Source organism: Podarcis vaucheri (genome assembly GCF_965113315.1).
Source record: "Podarcis vaucheri genome assembly, chromosome: 2".
NCBI classification, from domain to species: Eukaryota; Metazoa; Chordata; class Lepidosauria; order Squamata; family Lacertidae; genus Podarcis; species Podarcis vaucheri.
Window position 1 is genome coordinate 88,124,142 of NC_138760.1, and position 17,548 is coordinate 88,141,689.

Genomic DNA, 17,548 nt, shown 5'->3' on the forward strand with positions numbered 1-17,548 from the left:
TGGGGGAAGAAGTTAATGGCCCTCTATTGTTTCTCTGGCTCAGCCTGGTTGGTTTGCTGGCACAAGCCAACCCAGGAATTCCCTGTCTAGCACAACTCTGCAGTTTATGTTTTAATCCATATCCCAATTAATCAAAATCCTAGCATTATTCATTCCTAGGGTTTAGGGCGACCCCCCCATCTATAACAATATTAACTTTGAAGTAAATCCCATTGCTCTGTAGGAGAATATCTGCTTTGCATACAGATTCCAACCCTGCCCCTGTAGACAGACATATCTCAAGTCACTTGGCTGCTAAAAGCATTGTCAGCTTGCTCTGAACAGGGTAGCAGTTTTCTAAGTCAAAAGATGGGAGGCAACTATACTGAGCAACATGGTGGGAAGACCACTCCCCTTCCCAGGGGGGTGGAGTTGTAGGCGGGCATCCGTGACCGTTCTGTGCATCATTGAGACTCTAAGCTGTGTCACGCCCTCTGGCTGACCAATCAGGTGATCCAGGGGGCATGACCGCTGCAGGCAGTTAGGCATTGGGTAAGCCTGGTTCATGAAAAGGGAGGTTATTGCCTCCAACTGCCTCTCCTCGTTAAGGGTATCCCAATAAAGGGATCTGGGGGTGTGGATCCTGTCTGAAGCCTGGATGTGGGCCAGGGCCATGCCACAACCCCATCGGGGACCCTGGGGGATGCTCTTAATTTACTTATATCATACGGCTCCCCCTATCGGTGGTTGACCCTTAAGAGACTTCCTGCAGTTGACCTATAAGAGACTTCCTGCAGGCATGCAGGAGTCAGGATATAATTGGTTTCAACGAATGTCTAATCCAAACCGCTCACATCTGTAACCAATAAAGCTGTGGACTTACGGTATTTATCCCATTAGGTAAAGGGACCCCTGACCATTAGGTCCAGTCACGGATGACTCTGTGATTGCGGCACTCATCTAGCTTTACTGGCTGAGGGAGCCAGCGTACAGCTTCCGGGTCTTGTAGCCAGCACAACTAAGTCGCTTCTGGTGAACCAGAGCAGCGCACGGAAATGCCGTTTACCTTCCTGCTGGAGTGGTAACTGTTTATCTACTTACACTTTGACGTGCTTTTGAACTGCTAGGTGGGCAGGAGTTGGGACCGAGCAACGGGAGCTCACCCCGTCGCGGGGATTTGAACCGCCAATGGCAAGCCCTAGGCTCTGTGTTGTAACCCACAGCGCCACCCGCATCCCATATAGCCCATTAACTCAAAATATTTGTGTCCGTGTGTTTATTATCTAAGTCAGTGTTCCCCAACCTTGGGCCTCCAGCTGTTTTTGGACTACAACTCCCATCATCCCTCGCTAGCAAGACCAGTGGTCAAGGATGATGGGAATTGTAGTCCAAAAACAGCTGGAGGCCCAAGGTTGGGGAACACTAATCTAAGTGGAATGGTGGGCCCCTGGGCATGGCCAGTCAGGTTACTTAATCAGAAAGCAATGCAAGGCAGAGGATACCCAAGGTCTGTCCAGTTTTAGTTCTAATTTTAATTCATTAACAAATATCCATCCCAATACTTTTCTCTTGCCCTGTTTTCCATCCTAACTCCAACATACTTCCATTTTGCACTGTAGGCTTTCAAAGTATAGGACTATAATACATGTGGGAGGGAGAGACCTGGCTCACTCCAATACACACAGTTTTCAGCCCAGGGTGGAAGGAGGCCAGGACACTGGAGCAGACCCGAGACTGGATTTAAAACACACACCCTGTTAGTCACAGACACCAAAAAGCAGCTCCACTTAGTTTGTTCAGAAGGCTTGGTGAAAATGAAAGTGTGCATGAAAATAAAAATGAAAGAAACCTGAAGAGCAGCTCAAAGACCACATTCAGTATTGCTTTCCAACACCAAAGAGAAGCTGGCTTGCAACATCTATATGAGAACAAAGAAATAAACAGCCAGCCACCATTCCAGCCCCCAAGTGGATAGACCGAACCTCATTGTTAATAATAAGAGTAAATCAAACCCCTAATAGTTTAGTTTATTCATGCTTTGACTGATGTGCCATCATAATGGTTGTCTCAAACTTTTCGGGATGTAGTAGACTTTACATTAACTTCATTCTGATTCACTGTCGGATAGTAAAAAATACAAACTGGGATTTTGGACATCTGGAAAATGGAGCTTTTGGCGCAAAGAAAGGTATGTGAAGCAGCTTGTTATTCACATTGCCCAGGAGACAGCCTAAACTCTTTCTAACAGGTACTTTGCATGCCTCTCTCCTTACTCCCTGACATCTAATTATTTGCTTTACAAAAAGGTAGATCCTTAAAAACGATCTATGGTGAATCAAATAAATAAAGAGTTTTATCCAGGTTAAAGTCATACTGCAGCAAGTCATTCTGTACACCATGGGCAACCAATGTGTTGTTTGCCTGCAACTCCCATGATCCTTTATGAGTCATCATGCTGGCTGGGAATGAAGGGAGCTGTAGTTCAATAATATCTGGAGGTCACCATGTTGGCTATCCCTGATGTAGACTGTTAGCAACAAGCAACCCAGTTGAATCAGGATGGAAGGGGGAGAGAGATTGATAACGTACAATAACACATTTTCATGAGTGAGTTGACAGATTTTGTTGTGTAGCATATTAGATACTTTCAAATATAATAACATAAGAGAAGGCTGTTGCTTCATCCTGTTCTCACAGTGGCCAACCAGATACTTATGGGAAGCCCACAAGGAGATGATCACGAGTGGAAAGTCCAGCAACTGGTAGTCAAAAGCATTACTGCTTCCAATCGCAGAGGCAGAACAAGGCCATTGTGGCTAGTAGTCGCTGATAAGCTTTACCTCCACGATGGGCTTTTCCTCCATTAATTTGTCCAGAAGCCTAAGTCACCCTCCTGGTCTTTGTGTGCAGCCTCCCAGCCAGCACACATACAGTTCTCCCCATTTCCTGCTGCTTCATCCCAGAACCCTTGCCAAATGCAACCCCCACTGCCGTTTACATCAACCCTCCCCTGGCAATCTCAGTTTCAAATGCCTCCTGCAAAAGGAGTTCATGGCTGAAGTAAGATCTGGTCTGATCTTTCTTGCAGTTCCCCCTATAAGTTGTTACTTGTCACCCCCTCCTTCTAGTTGATTTTTCTCAGCTGAGGTGCAAGCAAACCATCAGACAGGATTCTCCACTTGAACAACTTGCTATTTGTTTTGCCTCTCCGTTCAGCAGCAACCAGGTTGCCGAGACCAGATCTGCCACTGGTTGTTGAGTTTTGGCTTGGTGTATGGGCTTTGCATGTCAAAACCCAGCACCTTTAATTGTGCATAAAACACACATGCCTGCAGTGTGCCAGTAAGCAGACATATTACAAGTCATAAATAGTCTACTAAGTGAAGTTTTGCCAAGGTCCCAGGGTATACAGTCTGAAAGCTCATGAAGTCACCACCTTGCTGAAGCTAAGCAGATCTGGTTCTGGTCAGTGCCTGGAAGGATGACTGCCTGCAAACCACACGTATACCACCTTGGATTCCATAGTGTGAGAAAGGTTGGACAGAAATGTAAGAAAATAGATAAATTATGAAAAATGACTTATCACCTTGTTTGCTGTAGTATGTTTGTCACCCACTTGGAACAAAGCTTGAATTGGGCTTGCCTTAGTAATTATTAGCTTAAATACAGAGAGCATTTATTAAGCTCTTCAACATTTTCTCCCATTTTACTTGCACTAGTTTCATTTGCACAAGTGCCAAGGAAATAATGTTTTTCAACAGAATGTATTTTATTTATGTCATTTCAAGGAGATACAACAGTATGCAACATAAACCCTGTTGTAATGCTAAAAAAAGGATCAAATAGTTAAAAAATGCACATGCATATAAAATCTAATTTAAAAATGCAAGAAACACAGGATGAACTTTATGACATTTTATTCTGGTGTTAATCTCTAAAATATGGCAACATAAAAACTAAATTTATCCAAATATCAGCTACCGTCAAGAGCTTATATTCATGTACATAAACATGAAAACTGCTACATTTACTGAAGTGTTGACACATGTAGATACATCTTGCAGTTGTCAATTTACACACAAAAGAAGAATTATAAACATTAACAATTATTGTAACTCTGCATCTGTGTAATCTAAAAACAAAACCCAGAACACATAAGGGATTATGTTACCATTTGACAAACTTCAGTCTGTAGCAACAACACAACAAAAAATAGTAACCTATCCCCTAAAATGTACATTAACATTTTTGGCATACTAGAGTTTTTGTTGCAAACCTTACTGGGTTGGAGTAGGATAACAGAATTATGTAAGATTCTCTATTATATATTTAAGTCCTGAATACACAAGTAGCACAATCCAAACAAAAGTTAAACACATTTAAGTTCCCACTGATTTCAGTGTAAACATTAAAGCACATGTTTAACATGTTCCTCTTGAACTTAAAAGTGCCTGACTCATACCCAATGGTCACATCTGCACAACCTGGAATACGCATGAGCTAGCCTTGGACTTGTGCACTTCTAACTCCTATGTTCTTGTCTCAGAGAGCCATGAGAAGTTTGGAAGTGCTCTTTCTGCTTTTAGTTAGTTATAGTTTGTTATATTGTCTGGACCAACAAACTGTAGTTAACATTAACTCTGCTATACAGTCATATCTCGGAAGTTGAAGAGAATCCGTTTCGGAAATCTGTTTGACTACCAAAACGTTCGGAAACCAAAGCGTGGTTTCTGATTGGCTGCAGGAAGCTCCCAAAAGAACGTTCAGCTTCCAAAAGAATGTTTGAAAACCGGAACACTCACTTCCGGGTTTCAATCATTCAGGAGCCAAAACATTCAACTCCCAAGGCATTTGGGAGCTGCGGTACAACTGTACTTAAAAGCCAACTCCAAACTGCTGCTTCTGAAAGCCTTTTAAAAAATAACCATAGATCAATGTTAACTGTAGTCTGTTGGTCCTGAGAACATGACAAACTAAAAGCAGGAGTCAAAGCTTCAAAACTCCCCCTTCCAACAATGGAAAAGGGTGTGTATGTGCAAGCCTGAAGTTCACACACACACTGTGATAAGTCATGGTTTAGTGTGTGGGGTGGACCAGCTCTTTTGTTTTCTGTGCCGAGTAGTCAACTTTTGGCATAATCCACCACGAGTTCCTCTAGTGCAAGTCTCATTGGAATTAGAATTTACAAAGGGCCACAAGTTTTAATGAACCTTGCACAAGATTAATTCCAAGTAAATTTGTTCTTTGTCAAAAGTTCACCAGTCAAATTTCCTTGGGTACAATTTCAGTTTTGAGATGAATAATTACGAGTAAAAGGGCAAATCTCAACTAAAGGCATGGATAAATATTTTGTAGGAGAACTTCATCTCTTGGGGAAATAATCTTGGGCTTTTCATGGACTGTCTTTTGCTTGCTGGGATTGTGGTTTGTTGTTTTTTTTAAAAAAAACACAAATTAGTAAGTGAGAAGTTAGCCAGAGTGGAACGACTTACTTAGAAGAATCAACAAGCAAAAGTACATCCCACTAAAGTCAGAGAAACTTCTTCCCATGGGAAAGCCAAAGCATATGGAGAAAGAGGATGGGAAGAAAATAAATCCTTGAACTGATTTGCTTTGCCCCCGAGTTTGCTCTTTGCTACCTGTGGGTAACTGCCCTGACAGCCACCATCCAAAACAGAATAGAGAATGCACCATTTTGCACTGAAGTTATGTCTAGTATGCACATACATTACATTAAAGGCAATTAGCCTTCGTCTCAAATGTGTTTGCTCCACAGTCTTGCAAACCTTTTCTTTTTTTCAGTCCTACTGCTGTTTTCAATCAGCAGAGAAAATAAGTTAGGGTTGTCATACGTCCGGAATTTCCCAGACATATCCAGAATACTGGAGCCGGAAGCAGTGTCCAGGCAGAAATCTCAAAGCTGTCCGGGAAAATCCGGACGTATGGCAAGCCATGTTCGCATTGTCATTTTTGGCAATTTCCCTTAAAAATAGTCCAAAAACTCCATTTTCTTTCACTGTTTGAAATATGGCAAACCTAAAATAAGTTGCTATTTAGTTTTTGTTTACTTCCCATGGCAAAAGGCAGGCAACTTCCTATCCTATAGCATGAGGGAGTGGGATGGTTTACCTACTGATGAGACCCATTTCTATTCAAAACAACTTTCTAACAGGAGGGCTACTTTTCTGGCCACTGATGCTAGATGCAAATGCACAAAAGCAGTTGTTGGGAGAGATTTTATTTTGGAAAAGAGAAGCTTGGAGAAAAGAGTCATTAAATCCCCACATGCTTCCCTCCACAAACACTGATCTCAAGGCTCCATGGGAGAGAGAAAAAGGCTGGGTGTGGGTTACAATGGAAAAGTAGTTGGCTGCAAAAGAGTTAAGCACCCACCCCCTAAAAGTACTATAAAAAAATAAAGTATACTATCATGCCTTGACATACGAACTTGTAGGAAGAGTTCGCTGGTTATCTATAGTACCACTGTTGCAATTTCTTTCCCACCATATAGATGCTCTACCTATTTTTATGGCTGTTCTTTGTCCCTAGGTAAGAAGTTATCTACTTTGGGATACAGGGAAATAATTGGTGGTTGTTAATCAATCACCTGTGTCAGAATAAAAGAACTGTATAAAAGAGGAATGGCAAGCTGGCTGCGATATCACCTTTTTCACACTGCTGGTTCTGGGAAAAATGATTTAGAACAAACAAAACAGCAGAAGAGAACTCTGAAGTCTGGAGAAAGATCAAAGCAGTTATAGGCAATGCTTAGGCATTTACTTCTTGCTCTTTCAGGCTTACAAGCACATAAAAAAATTTTACCACCTGAAAATACACAAGCCAACCACATCAAATTGAAAATATTTATCCTTCAAGTGTCTGAAAACTTGACATCTGTAAAGGAAAACTGCCAAATCTGTGACTGAATTGAAAATCTGAAGAATTCAAACAATTAATTTAGGGTAAGTGTTAGTAACTTGTTGCTGAACTACAATTCCATTCATCCCTGATAATTGGCCATCCTAGCTGGGGCTGTTGTAGTCTAACAACATGAGGGGGGGAGGAGTTCTCTACTTAACTAGATATGGTATTTTCTGAACCCTTTCCCCAATTCACACTCCCCTCTCTCCAAGTGGAGTTTGCTTCTGATCTTGGAGCCAACTGGGGGGGGGGGACTGGTGGGGGAGTATTTTGAGAGGAACAGCATGTGCAGAGGCAACACTAATTGTTGAGAAGAAAGCACCCTCTTTGTATCTGTTCGCAGGCACCCAATGTTCTAGCTGCTGCATCATCTAGTTGGACCTTCTATTCAAAATTTTTATTATGTGTTTTGCTATCCTATTTTGCCAAGTTTGCCACTTGTCTTTAAAATTTTAAAAATCACTGAACACATTTTACTTTGAAATTAAGGGAAAGCTGCCAGACAGAAGTGCCTTGATTGCTGTGGAACGAAAAGTACGGTATTATGGGGCAACTGCTGTATGAACTTTCAAGTAATCAGGATACACAGGCTAGCTTTCCAGCTGGTCAGCACACAAATAGAAAGGAGCAGGCAATAGAATATCAACCATGGCAGGCAGTGCAAAGTTTTTTTAAAAAAATTAGCATAGTTACCTTGGGCAGAAATACCATTATTTACGGCAGTGATTCTTCAGCAAAATATCCTCTCATGTTTAAACCATTCAATAAAGTTTTCATTTCAGAATAACATCAACAGAGTTTCTTACTAAATTTGATGTAGTTATTGCAATTAAACACTAACCCACCTTAGACTAAAACAGTTTTAGGGCAATTGTGATCAATACATTTAATACAATTTGCAAAAGCTGTCTCTCAATGGACTTTGCTTAATGATTCCAAAGACTCTGAATATTAAATTTGCATGTAAATCCAGATTTTTTCCATACATTTGACTGTTATGCACTTGTATTTTGTGTTGTTGTGCTGCTGCTGCACATACAACTTGTTTTTAAAAATGTATATGCTTAATACATTTGTGTCTTTTAAAAATATCAGACAAATGGGGGAAATAATGTATATATGCATGAACAATTATATATGTAACAAATCCATGGCACCAGTGTAAAATGGAGGTCATAACTTCATTATTATCTTATCATTAAGATTTTCTGAGATTTTTAGTATGATGTTAAGGACACTTTGTCAGTCATATAAAGCAAAGGTTCGGCTTTATAACAATTGCTTATAGTTTCCCCCTTCCTCAAAGCCTAATGGTTTTACTGGACTATACATAGCATTTTAGTGTTTACAGGTTCAACTAAGAACATTTGCAGAGATTCAATTTTCCCTAAACAACAAATAATTAATCCTAAAATGAAAGTCTGAAGAGAACTAGTAAACATAATTGAGTTTAAATGTAAACTATTCTCAAACTGAAATGGCAAAATAAAGATTAACATAAATATGTCCACAGGTTAACATAAGACACAAAAAATGTGACATGTTTTAATTTTCTACCAAAACACAATGGGGCAGATAAACATGAACGAAAAAAATGAGAGATTTCTTTCTTTTTTTTTAATAAAATCTATCCTTTATAGAACTAGTCTTTGGCATTTTAACACTGAATTCTGCCCTTCCATCCCCCAATTCCTGCTGCAGACTTATTATTGTAGACAGTACTTTAGTATTTAAGAGCCAGAAGCATATATAAGATAATGCACTGAATTATCAGAGTGCCAGACATTACTGGCAACTCATTTTGTACTTCAAAATACATATTTCAGAAAGTAGACATGTTCAGTTTCTGTATATATAACTTGATCATGAGTCTGGTTCTAGGAAGAAGTTTTTTTAATAAAAAAAAATCTTAGCTGTTACAGTATCAAAGCAGAAAATACTTTATTATTATTTTTTTTAAAGAACTATGTATAAAAATATACTGGCCATAAACTCTCCTGGGGAGCAACAGATAATCTGCTAGGAAAGTGTATTTTCCTTCAAGTAAGTCAAGTGGCTGTGATAACGCAGAGATTAATGCATACACAGAGGCTGTCGATGATAAAGTGGCAATGCGTAACAATCTTGCAGTGTGTTATAAAGGTGCGATCGGCTGCAGTTCCTCAGTGCGGATATGGCAGTGAAGTTCTGCTTTACATATTCCAGGCACTAAGGATTTGGTGGCAGCAAGCAAAGGAGGTTCTTCTTCTCCTACAAGGAAAAATGTAGGAAATGTCCAGTTATCCAATTAGTTTCAACTTCATTTCAAAATACAACATGCAAACAAGCTCTTAGTCCCAAAACAATTCCAGGAAAAGAAAGGGAGGCAGGAAAAACCAGAGTTTCCCTGTTCCTTCTTTCTCCTGCACTGTGATCTACCACCAACTGCCCTGTGGGAAGGATCCTAATGGCTTTTTCTATTTTGAATGCTGTATCCACCTCTGTACATGTGGATTTCCATTCACAAAACAAGACTTCCCCTTTTTCTCCCCACACATCCTCAGAATCTGTTCTGGAAGGTCCTTCTGAGACTCTGCAGAAGGGGTTGCAGAGGAGAGGAAAGGAGGAAGTTCAGGATAATATGTAAAAATGGAGTGATGGGGTCTGAGCTTCGGAGGGATAAATAAAGTAAGACAAAAGGAGAAGTAGCATACAAAACCTAAACTTATTCAAAGCTGTCTGTAGACCAAAGCTGCGAAAAGGCTAGTTCTGTGTAAAAAAATTACACGGAGCAATTCTGATAGGTGAAAAAAACAGTAAGATTAATCAGAGCTGCACAAAAGTCTGTGAAAAGCTCAGCACAGAAAAGCCTAACCCGGTGTAAATTTTAAGCAAGAATGAAGTCTAAAAGAAAGAAACAGCCACACCCAACTTGTATGGGGGGTGGGGGGTGGGGGCGGAGTTGAAGTAAATATGAAATTCAGTGGAGAATTTAAAGTTCATTTTTGGTTCCTAGCATCCCAAAACCTCCTGCTTCTTGCTGATATGTTTTTTCTAATTACTGCATCGAATCATACAAGTTGGAAGGGACCCTGATAATCATCTAGTCCAACCACCTGCAATGCAGGAATATACAGCTGTCCCTTATGGGTGTTGTCCCAATACACGGTGTTGTCAGCACCATGCCCTAACCAAGTGAACTATCCTGCTAATTCTTCATTGCTCACAACTAAAATTTGGTGCTATATTGTTGTCCAGTTATATAAATGTTTAGACTGTAACTTGAGTGTAGTTCACTCTGTTCCATCTTACCCAGTCCTGATGATGAGGAGACGCTCTCTGCAATGGAACAGGTTTCAATTTGGTCTGCTATGAGTCCTTCCATTAAAGGGAGTGATAATTCAGATGAAGGAACAGAAGAATCATAAATCCCAGAGTCCCTGGGCATATCTGGGAGATTGGCAGCCTTTACGACATGTAGCAATGGCTGAAGAATGCAGCTACTATTCTGAATGTCCTGAGAGTCTCTGTCCTCGCCAAGATTAAAATGTTGCATCACACAATGAGAGTCTGAATTCAAAGGTAGAACAATATTTGCATCTGCTTTCAGGAAGAAATCCCCATCAGTCACTTGCTTACCGACTAAGTCATTTAGTACCAATCCAGAGTCGAATTTTTCCATCACTGGCTCTTGGTAATGTAAAGGAGGTGGGCGGAAGGGAACAAACTGCTTTTCAAACCAGTCTGGCTCCTGGTCAATATACTGGTGCATGTTGCAAATGGCGACATAAAGAGAGCGCCCAGATTTGCTCCTGAAATAATTCCTTTTGCTGATGTGTACAGGATACAATTCTGAATCATGAAGGCTAAGATCTCTGGACTGTAAATGGGAGTAAAGCTGAGGCAGGTTATCCATGAGTTTGTACTTTGTAGTTAAATCCAGAATACCAGGAACATCACCCTCACAGGAGTAATCGAAGTAGACAGCAATGAACTTGCAGAGGTCATGTGAGTTCTGTTTTGCATGACGCAGCTTCTCTGCTATTATAGCTACAGCGACCAGAAACAGTTCTCCCTTTGCCGCATCCTTCTCCTTGGGTCCCTTATGCTTCCAGTTCTTTTTCTCCACAAAGTATTTCATTCCTTTGGAACACACAATGATAATATACTGGGACTCATTGATTTTTCGATGAAGCCACTCTTTTTGACCTTCTTTACAAATCCTCAGATCTTCCCATAAGTCTAAAGAAACCTAGAAAAAATATTATTAAAACCATCATCTAATGGACTGACATTTACTAAACATGTATTAGTTATGCTCAGTATGTGGCTTTATGCACAGACCTTCAAAAGTAGGGATGGAGAATTTGTAGATCTCAAGATGCTGCTGGACTACAACTTCCATCATCCCTGACCGTTGGACATGCTGCGTAGGGCTGATGGAAGTTGTAGTCCAACGGCATATGGAGGGCTACAGGTTCTCCATCACTGCATTATAGGTTTGTCTAAGAAGTTCATACTTTGAGATTATTATTTTTTGCAAGTTAATAATTTCAAGATAATAGGGGGGTGTATGCGTGTGAATGTACACTGCACACACAATCCAGTTTATTATGCATGAACTGTAAAATGCAAGGTTGGTTTACTTGCCTCAATCCTACATTATAACCCCCACCCAAGAATATAGATGTTTAGTTGCACAAAAAGCAGCAGCTTAATTACAGAAGCCACTGTAATACACACTTGGAGCTCCATGACAGTAAGTGCATATGTCAAAGGTATTTGTGTTGAACTGTCCCCAATACTGACGTGAAATTTTCATGCACACAAGATCTGATGGATGGGGCTAAGGCACTTGAGGATTAATTTGTACCTTTAAAAAAAATTGGTACCCTTTCTAAATAAATATGGTTTGGATCCAACCAAGTCATACGCAGAGTAGTCTACTTAAATAAATGGATATTGAATTCAGTGGGTCTACTCTGGGTATGATTTAGCCCTCCTGAAAAGAAACTAAAGCAGAATACAGGCAATGACTTTTACAAAGATTTGACCACTAGAGGTCAGACATGCTGTATAAATCTCTATGCAAAAAATAAATCAGCATTTAAATTCATACAAACACCAATTAATTTAAACCTCACAGAGACAGGATTAACACTGAACAAAGACAACTCTAAATGACTCCTGCAGGCTAATTCCACCCCCTCACTTTTTGGCAAATCTAGCTATTTAAAGTACAAATTTTCGAATATTAAAAGAGTAAGAGAGAGAAAAACAGAATTATGGGGTTGGAAGAGAGCCTAAGGGTCATCTAGTCCAGGGGTCAGCAAACTTTTTCAGGAAGGGGCCAGTCCACTGTCCCTCAGACCTTATGGGGGGCCGGACCCACCCTCTCCCCAAAGCACCCCCCCTTGCGAAACGACCCTCTGCCGCCACCACTCATGCCACCACCACCTCGTCTTCAGCAGCGTCGGTGGCGTCCTCTGACTTGGCGGGGTGCAGAGCCCATGCCACTAGCCTGGGCAGTGGAGGCAGCCTCTGCACTGCTGCTGCTTCCTCCCGCTTGGCTCTTCCCACTCGACCACTTCTGGGTGCCACCCCTTCCTTCCCGCTGAGGCACCTGAGCAGAAGGAAGTGGCCAAGTGGGAAGAGCCTAGCGGGAGGAAGCGGCGGCGGCGTGGAGGCTGCGCCAGCGTTGCCACCCGCCCAGAGGCATCAGCGGCTTCTGCTTGGCTGTAGGAGCTTCCTGCAGCCAATCAGAAGCCGCGTCGTGTCGCAGAAGTCATTCCCCACACAGCGAGGCCTCCACGCTGCGCCGGTTTAGCATGGGGACTGACTGACCAAGCGGGTGGCAGGGTCTGCAAGGTTCGCGGGCCAGATTTAACAAGCCTGGCAGGCCGCATCCGGCCCGTGTGCCTTAGTTTGCCGACCCCTGACCTAGTCCAACCCTTACAATGAAGACTGCCTGAACCAATAGTGTATTAAGAGATAGGATTACGATTCTAGGGCTTTATGGAACCAACATTTCATCAGTATTTTTTTCCCTTTTAAAAAAAATTTGCATGGTCCACCAATAGTCGTTTCATGGCTAGGCAACTTCTAGAATCAGCCATTATGAGGCTCATGCTATTTGCATAACTTGCACAGGCCCACACAAGTAAATGCAAAGCACTGGCAGCAGCTACCAAGAGTTTACCTCACAACCACAGAAGTCCTGGAGGAAATAGGCAAAGCACTGGATGACATTAATGTGCTTCTGACAATCTTTATTGGAATAGCAGATGAACACTTTGGGCCGAGGTCGTTGCCTTTCCACATGGAGGGCAGCAGAATAGGTTGAAGATTCTGAACTCTCCTCATCTAAATGGGAATAGATATTTTCTAAATTGAAACAAAAAGTAAAGGATTTTACTAGCTACATACATATAGGTGCTGCCATTTTTTTCCTGCTTCAGCTTCGAACATTAGCAGTTGATACATTTGTCTTAATTTCCCAAAATATTCCATTTTCCCTTCCAACTACAGACACCTTAAAACCAAACCCTCTTCAGCCATTTGACATAGTTGGAAGTTCTTACTGCTTGCCTGTTAAATGAATGCTCACTGACTGTGCCACTGGAGAGCTGCTAATGGAAACATTTGGGTCTAAGAGACATGCACAAACAACTCTCTGCAGGTGCAGATTACTGTCATCCTCTACATACTACAGCTGATCAGGGTTGGCCCTGTCATTAGACACAGTGAGGCAGCTTTCAGGGTGTTTTGAAAAGGCATTTGCTGTTCCACCTCAGGCAGCAAGATGCCATGGGCTAGCCCTGTAGCCCATATAGCGCAAATGCAGAGTCTCATCCTAAACATTAGAAAAGTACCACCAGTGTGTCAAGCAGTGAAGTCCAAAAAAATTAACTCTAGCGATGCAAGCAATTTAACTCTGGGCACAACCTGTAGAAGGGCTCTGGTGATGGTGCAACCCTAGCTTTTCCCAGCCTCCACCCCAAGGACTAAAGCCAGGGGTCGGGAACCAGCCCACAAGCCGTACTGAGCCACCCGCTAAGTGAGTCTCTGCACACTGTGCTAAACCGGCACTGTGTGGCATGGGGACTTGCTTTCGCGGCGCTGGAAATTGCACCTGCGCAGACACAGACACCAGAAATCGCGTCTGCGCAGACGCATTAAATCATGGGCAAACATGCTCACGAAGGGATCTCCACTGGAATGAACCAGCCCAGGCAAGGTAAACCTTGCTGACCCCTGGACTAAGCCTAGACAAACTTCAGCCATTGCTGAGGCCAAGGGACCTAGGAAGATGTCTGGGAAATCCCGGACATGTCCTCTTTTTGGGGGCCAACATGCCCATCTAGGGGGGATTTTTACATTTTAAAGTAAATCTTTCAGTTTGGGGGGATTTATTTATTTGCTTATTTATTTGGCTTGGGCACAGGCTGCTCTGCATGCTGCGGCTGCTGCTAGCCCAAGCCGGGGAAAGAGGCACACGGGCATGGCGGCAGCCCCTTGTGCCCCTTTCCCTGGCTTGGGCTGGCAGTGGCTTGGGCTATCCTCTTTTACTCTTCAAGATATGGCAACCCTAAAGGGACCACATGACCCAGGAGCTACATACCAAACTACAAGTACTGCTAAGATTGACTGGAGGAGTTGCAGGAGATAAGGCACACCTCTGGGTAAAGGTCACAGCAGTGTCACCCCTTGCTGAATGGAAATCTCACCACCCAAAGATAAGGCTATAGAGTTTGCTGAGCGAGAGCAAGTTAATCTCAATGTAGGGTTACAGTTAGGCTGGAGATTCCAGCAGCAAAACAGGGCTGAAGGAGAATCACAGACTTGCAGAGTTGGAAGGGATCACGAAGGTCATCTATTTTATTTATTTTATTTATTAAATTTGTATACTGCCCTATACAGTGGTGCCCCGCAAGACGAAATTAATTCGTTCCGCAATTTTTGTCGTCTAGCGAATTTTTCGTCTTGCGAAGCACGAAATCCCATAGGAATGCATTGAAAATCAATTAATGCGTTCCTATGGTCAAAAAAAGTCCAAACAAAGCCAAATTTGGTACAACAACAGTTTATTAACTGCTCTTTAAAGTCACACATACTGTAAAGAGCAGTTCAAAAATTTAAGGGAAAATAAATTAACTTTATAAACAAAACATGTCTTTGTTTTTAGTCAAAGAAAAAAGTCGCGAGACGTTTTCGTCTTGCGAAGCAAGCCCATAGGGGAAATTCGTCTTGCGAGGCAAATCGCGAACGGAAAAAACTTTCGTCTAGTGAGTTTTTTGTATTGCGAGGCATTCGTCTTGCGGGGCACCACTGTATCTGTAAGTGTCAGGGCAGTTCAACCACCCGCAATGCAAGAATCTTTCACCCACTTTGGGGCTCAAACCCTGAAATTAAGAGTCACATGCTCCATCTACAGAGCTATCCAGAGCACTTCTAACAACAGAATCCAGCTTTAGAAACAAATATAATAATAATAATAATAATAATAATAATAATAATAATAATAATAATTTATTATTTATACCCCACCCATCTGGCTGGGTTTCCCCAGCCACTCTGGGCGGCTTCCAAGGTTTCCTTCCAATGTTAGCACTACTATAGACATTTCTCTCTTATAATTCATCATGTGGAAAAATACAAACCTTGCTGCTTTTTGCGGCACATCACTGTGAAAAGTGTTGCAAATGCAGAGACGACAACCAGTGGAACTGTAATGGCTATTGCTCTTATCGGCCCGGCCCATGGGGAGTGCACTTTGAAAAGTAGAGGAAAACCACTAAATTAGCTCTTCTCAGATTGTGATATTCTTAACGATCTCACTTTCCTACTGTCATTGCTGGCAAGCCTACATTAACTAAATGGCTTCCCCCCAATACTGATATTTAAATCATATATTTGCAGTATGTCGTTCATTTCTATTAAGTCCACTGTAGTGCATGCATCACAAATAGAGGGCCCCTCTCCCATCTCTATGTAATTGGTATGGGGGGGCGCTATTGCAGAAATTCCTCCACCCTATATATCTTTCCATCGATTATCACAATTATAGAATTCACCATCAATCCAGGGAAACTAGCACACTGTAGAGGGTGATACACCAATGGCAGCCAAGAGGGTGCCCTCTGGATGTTGTTAGATTAGACTGCACTACAACTCCCATCATCCCAATTACTTTCCTATGGGTGATGGGAACTGGAGTTCAGCAACTTCTGGAGGGCATCATAATGGCTGTCCTTGCTGTACAAACTCCGCCTTGTAGAACAACCCAACCTCAAACATGCCTCACACTATTTAACATTGTTTGGATAACCCATTACACAGGGTACAGCACTGACGAGAGAGGAAGGGCCTCTGCCCTCTTCTTTTGATGTAATGCAGGGGTTCCCAAACTGGGATCTGCAGACCACCACAAGCTTCATTCAGGTGGTCTGCGGCATGTCTGTGAAAAACACAATCTGAATTCTATGGAATTCAAACTGTAAATACAATATAAGAAATAAAGGAAGCAGCAAAAATACAACATAAGAAATAAAAGAAGCAATTGCAATAAAATTAAACATCATATAGCATTTAAGCACGGCACATTACAACTGCTGCCACAGGCGGAATAATCATTAAGTGGTCCACCTCAGCAATTTTCAAGTGATCTATGAAGAAAGACCACAGCTGCAAGAACTTTCAGAGCAAAGGGTCAGTGTAGAGCTGGCCCATAACTTTTAACCTTAACTGGGAGTTAACTGGAGATTAAGAATTATTCTTCAGATGGAAATGGGAAATTAACATCTCTTTCAAGTAGAAATATATCATACCTGGTTTTAATGCATAATGCATTGTTTTCCTTGTTGTATTGGTATCGTCAACCAGCTTTTTAAAAAAGGGAGGAGAAAGAAATTTTAAATGCTTTATAACAATATCTATTTTTAGAGATATGACAACTCACTACTAAGTACCCATGAGTCAAGAAAAAAATGGTGTTACTGGTAAAATAAGAATGGTGTACACTTTTTATTCATTTGATGAATAAAAGTGATGATTTGCCTGTGTGACTGAGTCCTTTAGCATCAAATACAGAAGCTTAGTATTGCCTCAAACACAATCCTTTTTAATAGAATTGATTTCACAGAATCAACTGTGAAGCATCCAGTAAACAAAGAGCAACCACACGCTGAAAACATGAATGAACCAGTCTGGCTTTTTTAAAAACAACAACACAAATTAGAGCTATGAAATTAATTAGACATGTTTGAAAAAAATTAAAAACATCAAACATGTTGAAGAGTCTCTCCAACCCGCAAATAACGCTAGTGTTAATAAGATAAGAATCAAGGTTTAAAACTCTTCTTTGGATCAAGAGTTACAAAGATAGCTTGATTTCAAGCTACCACCCCTATTTTTTATTTGCAAATAAGCAATCTTTTCACCATGGCAGTAATGTAATGATATAGCATTGTCTAAGTACATTCCCAGCTTCAAAGTAGATGCAAAATGCTGACACCTTTAATTTTGAAGAAGAACAATTTCTGTGAGCCCCAACTTCTCAGACTACAAATAAATGCATTACCTCTATTATATAATCTCCTGGTGAGACATTCTGAAGAATACAGCTTGTGACATCTGTATTTTTTTCCTACGGAGAAATGAAATAAATTGT

At 41.4% G+C, this 17,548-nt stretch overlaps 1 protein-coding gene and 1 long non-coding RNA gene across 2 annotated transcripts in view; one reads left to right on the forward strand and one right to left on the reverse strand.

The window, feature by feature from the left end:
• The first annotated feature begins 1,410 nt into the window (after positions 1 to 1,410).
• LOC309525454 lies at positions 1,411 to 7,687 on the forward strand. The gene is made up of 2 exons (XR_014216301.1): positions 1,411 to 2,167; positions 7,244 to 7,687. It is a non-coding gene; the product is annotated as an uncharacterized lncRNA (long non-coding RNA).
• IL17RD (interleukin 17 receptor D) overlaps positions 3,880 to 17,548 on the reverse strand; it is a 58,530-nt gene continuing 44,861 nt past the window's right edge. The window contains exons 8-13 of the mRNA XM_082209611.1: positions 17,459 to 17,524; positions 16,707 to 16,761; positions 15,540 to 15,650; positions 13,079 to 13,263; positions 10,192 to 11,131; positions 3,880 to 9,150 (exon numbers count right to left, since the gene is read on the reverse strand). Of these exons, the coding sequence (XP_082065737.1) occupies positions 9,035 to 9,150; positions 10,192 to 11,131; positions 13,079 to 13,263; positions 15,540 to 15,650; positions 16,707 to 16,761; positions 17,459 to 17,524 (1,473 nt within the window). The 3' untranslated portion in view covers positions 3,880 to 9,034. The remainder of the gene's footprint in view (positions 9,151 to 10,191; positions 11,132 to 13,078; positions 13,264 to 15,539; positions 15,651 to 16,706; positions 16,762 to 17,458; positions 17,525 to 17,548) is intronic.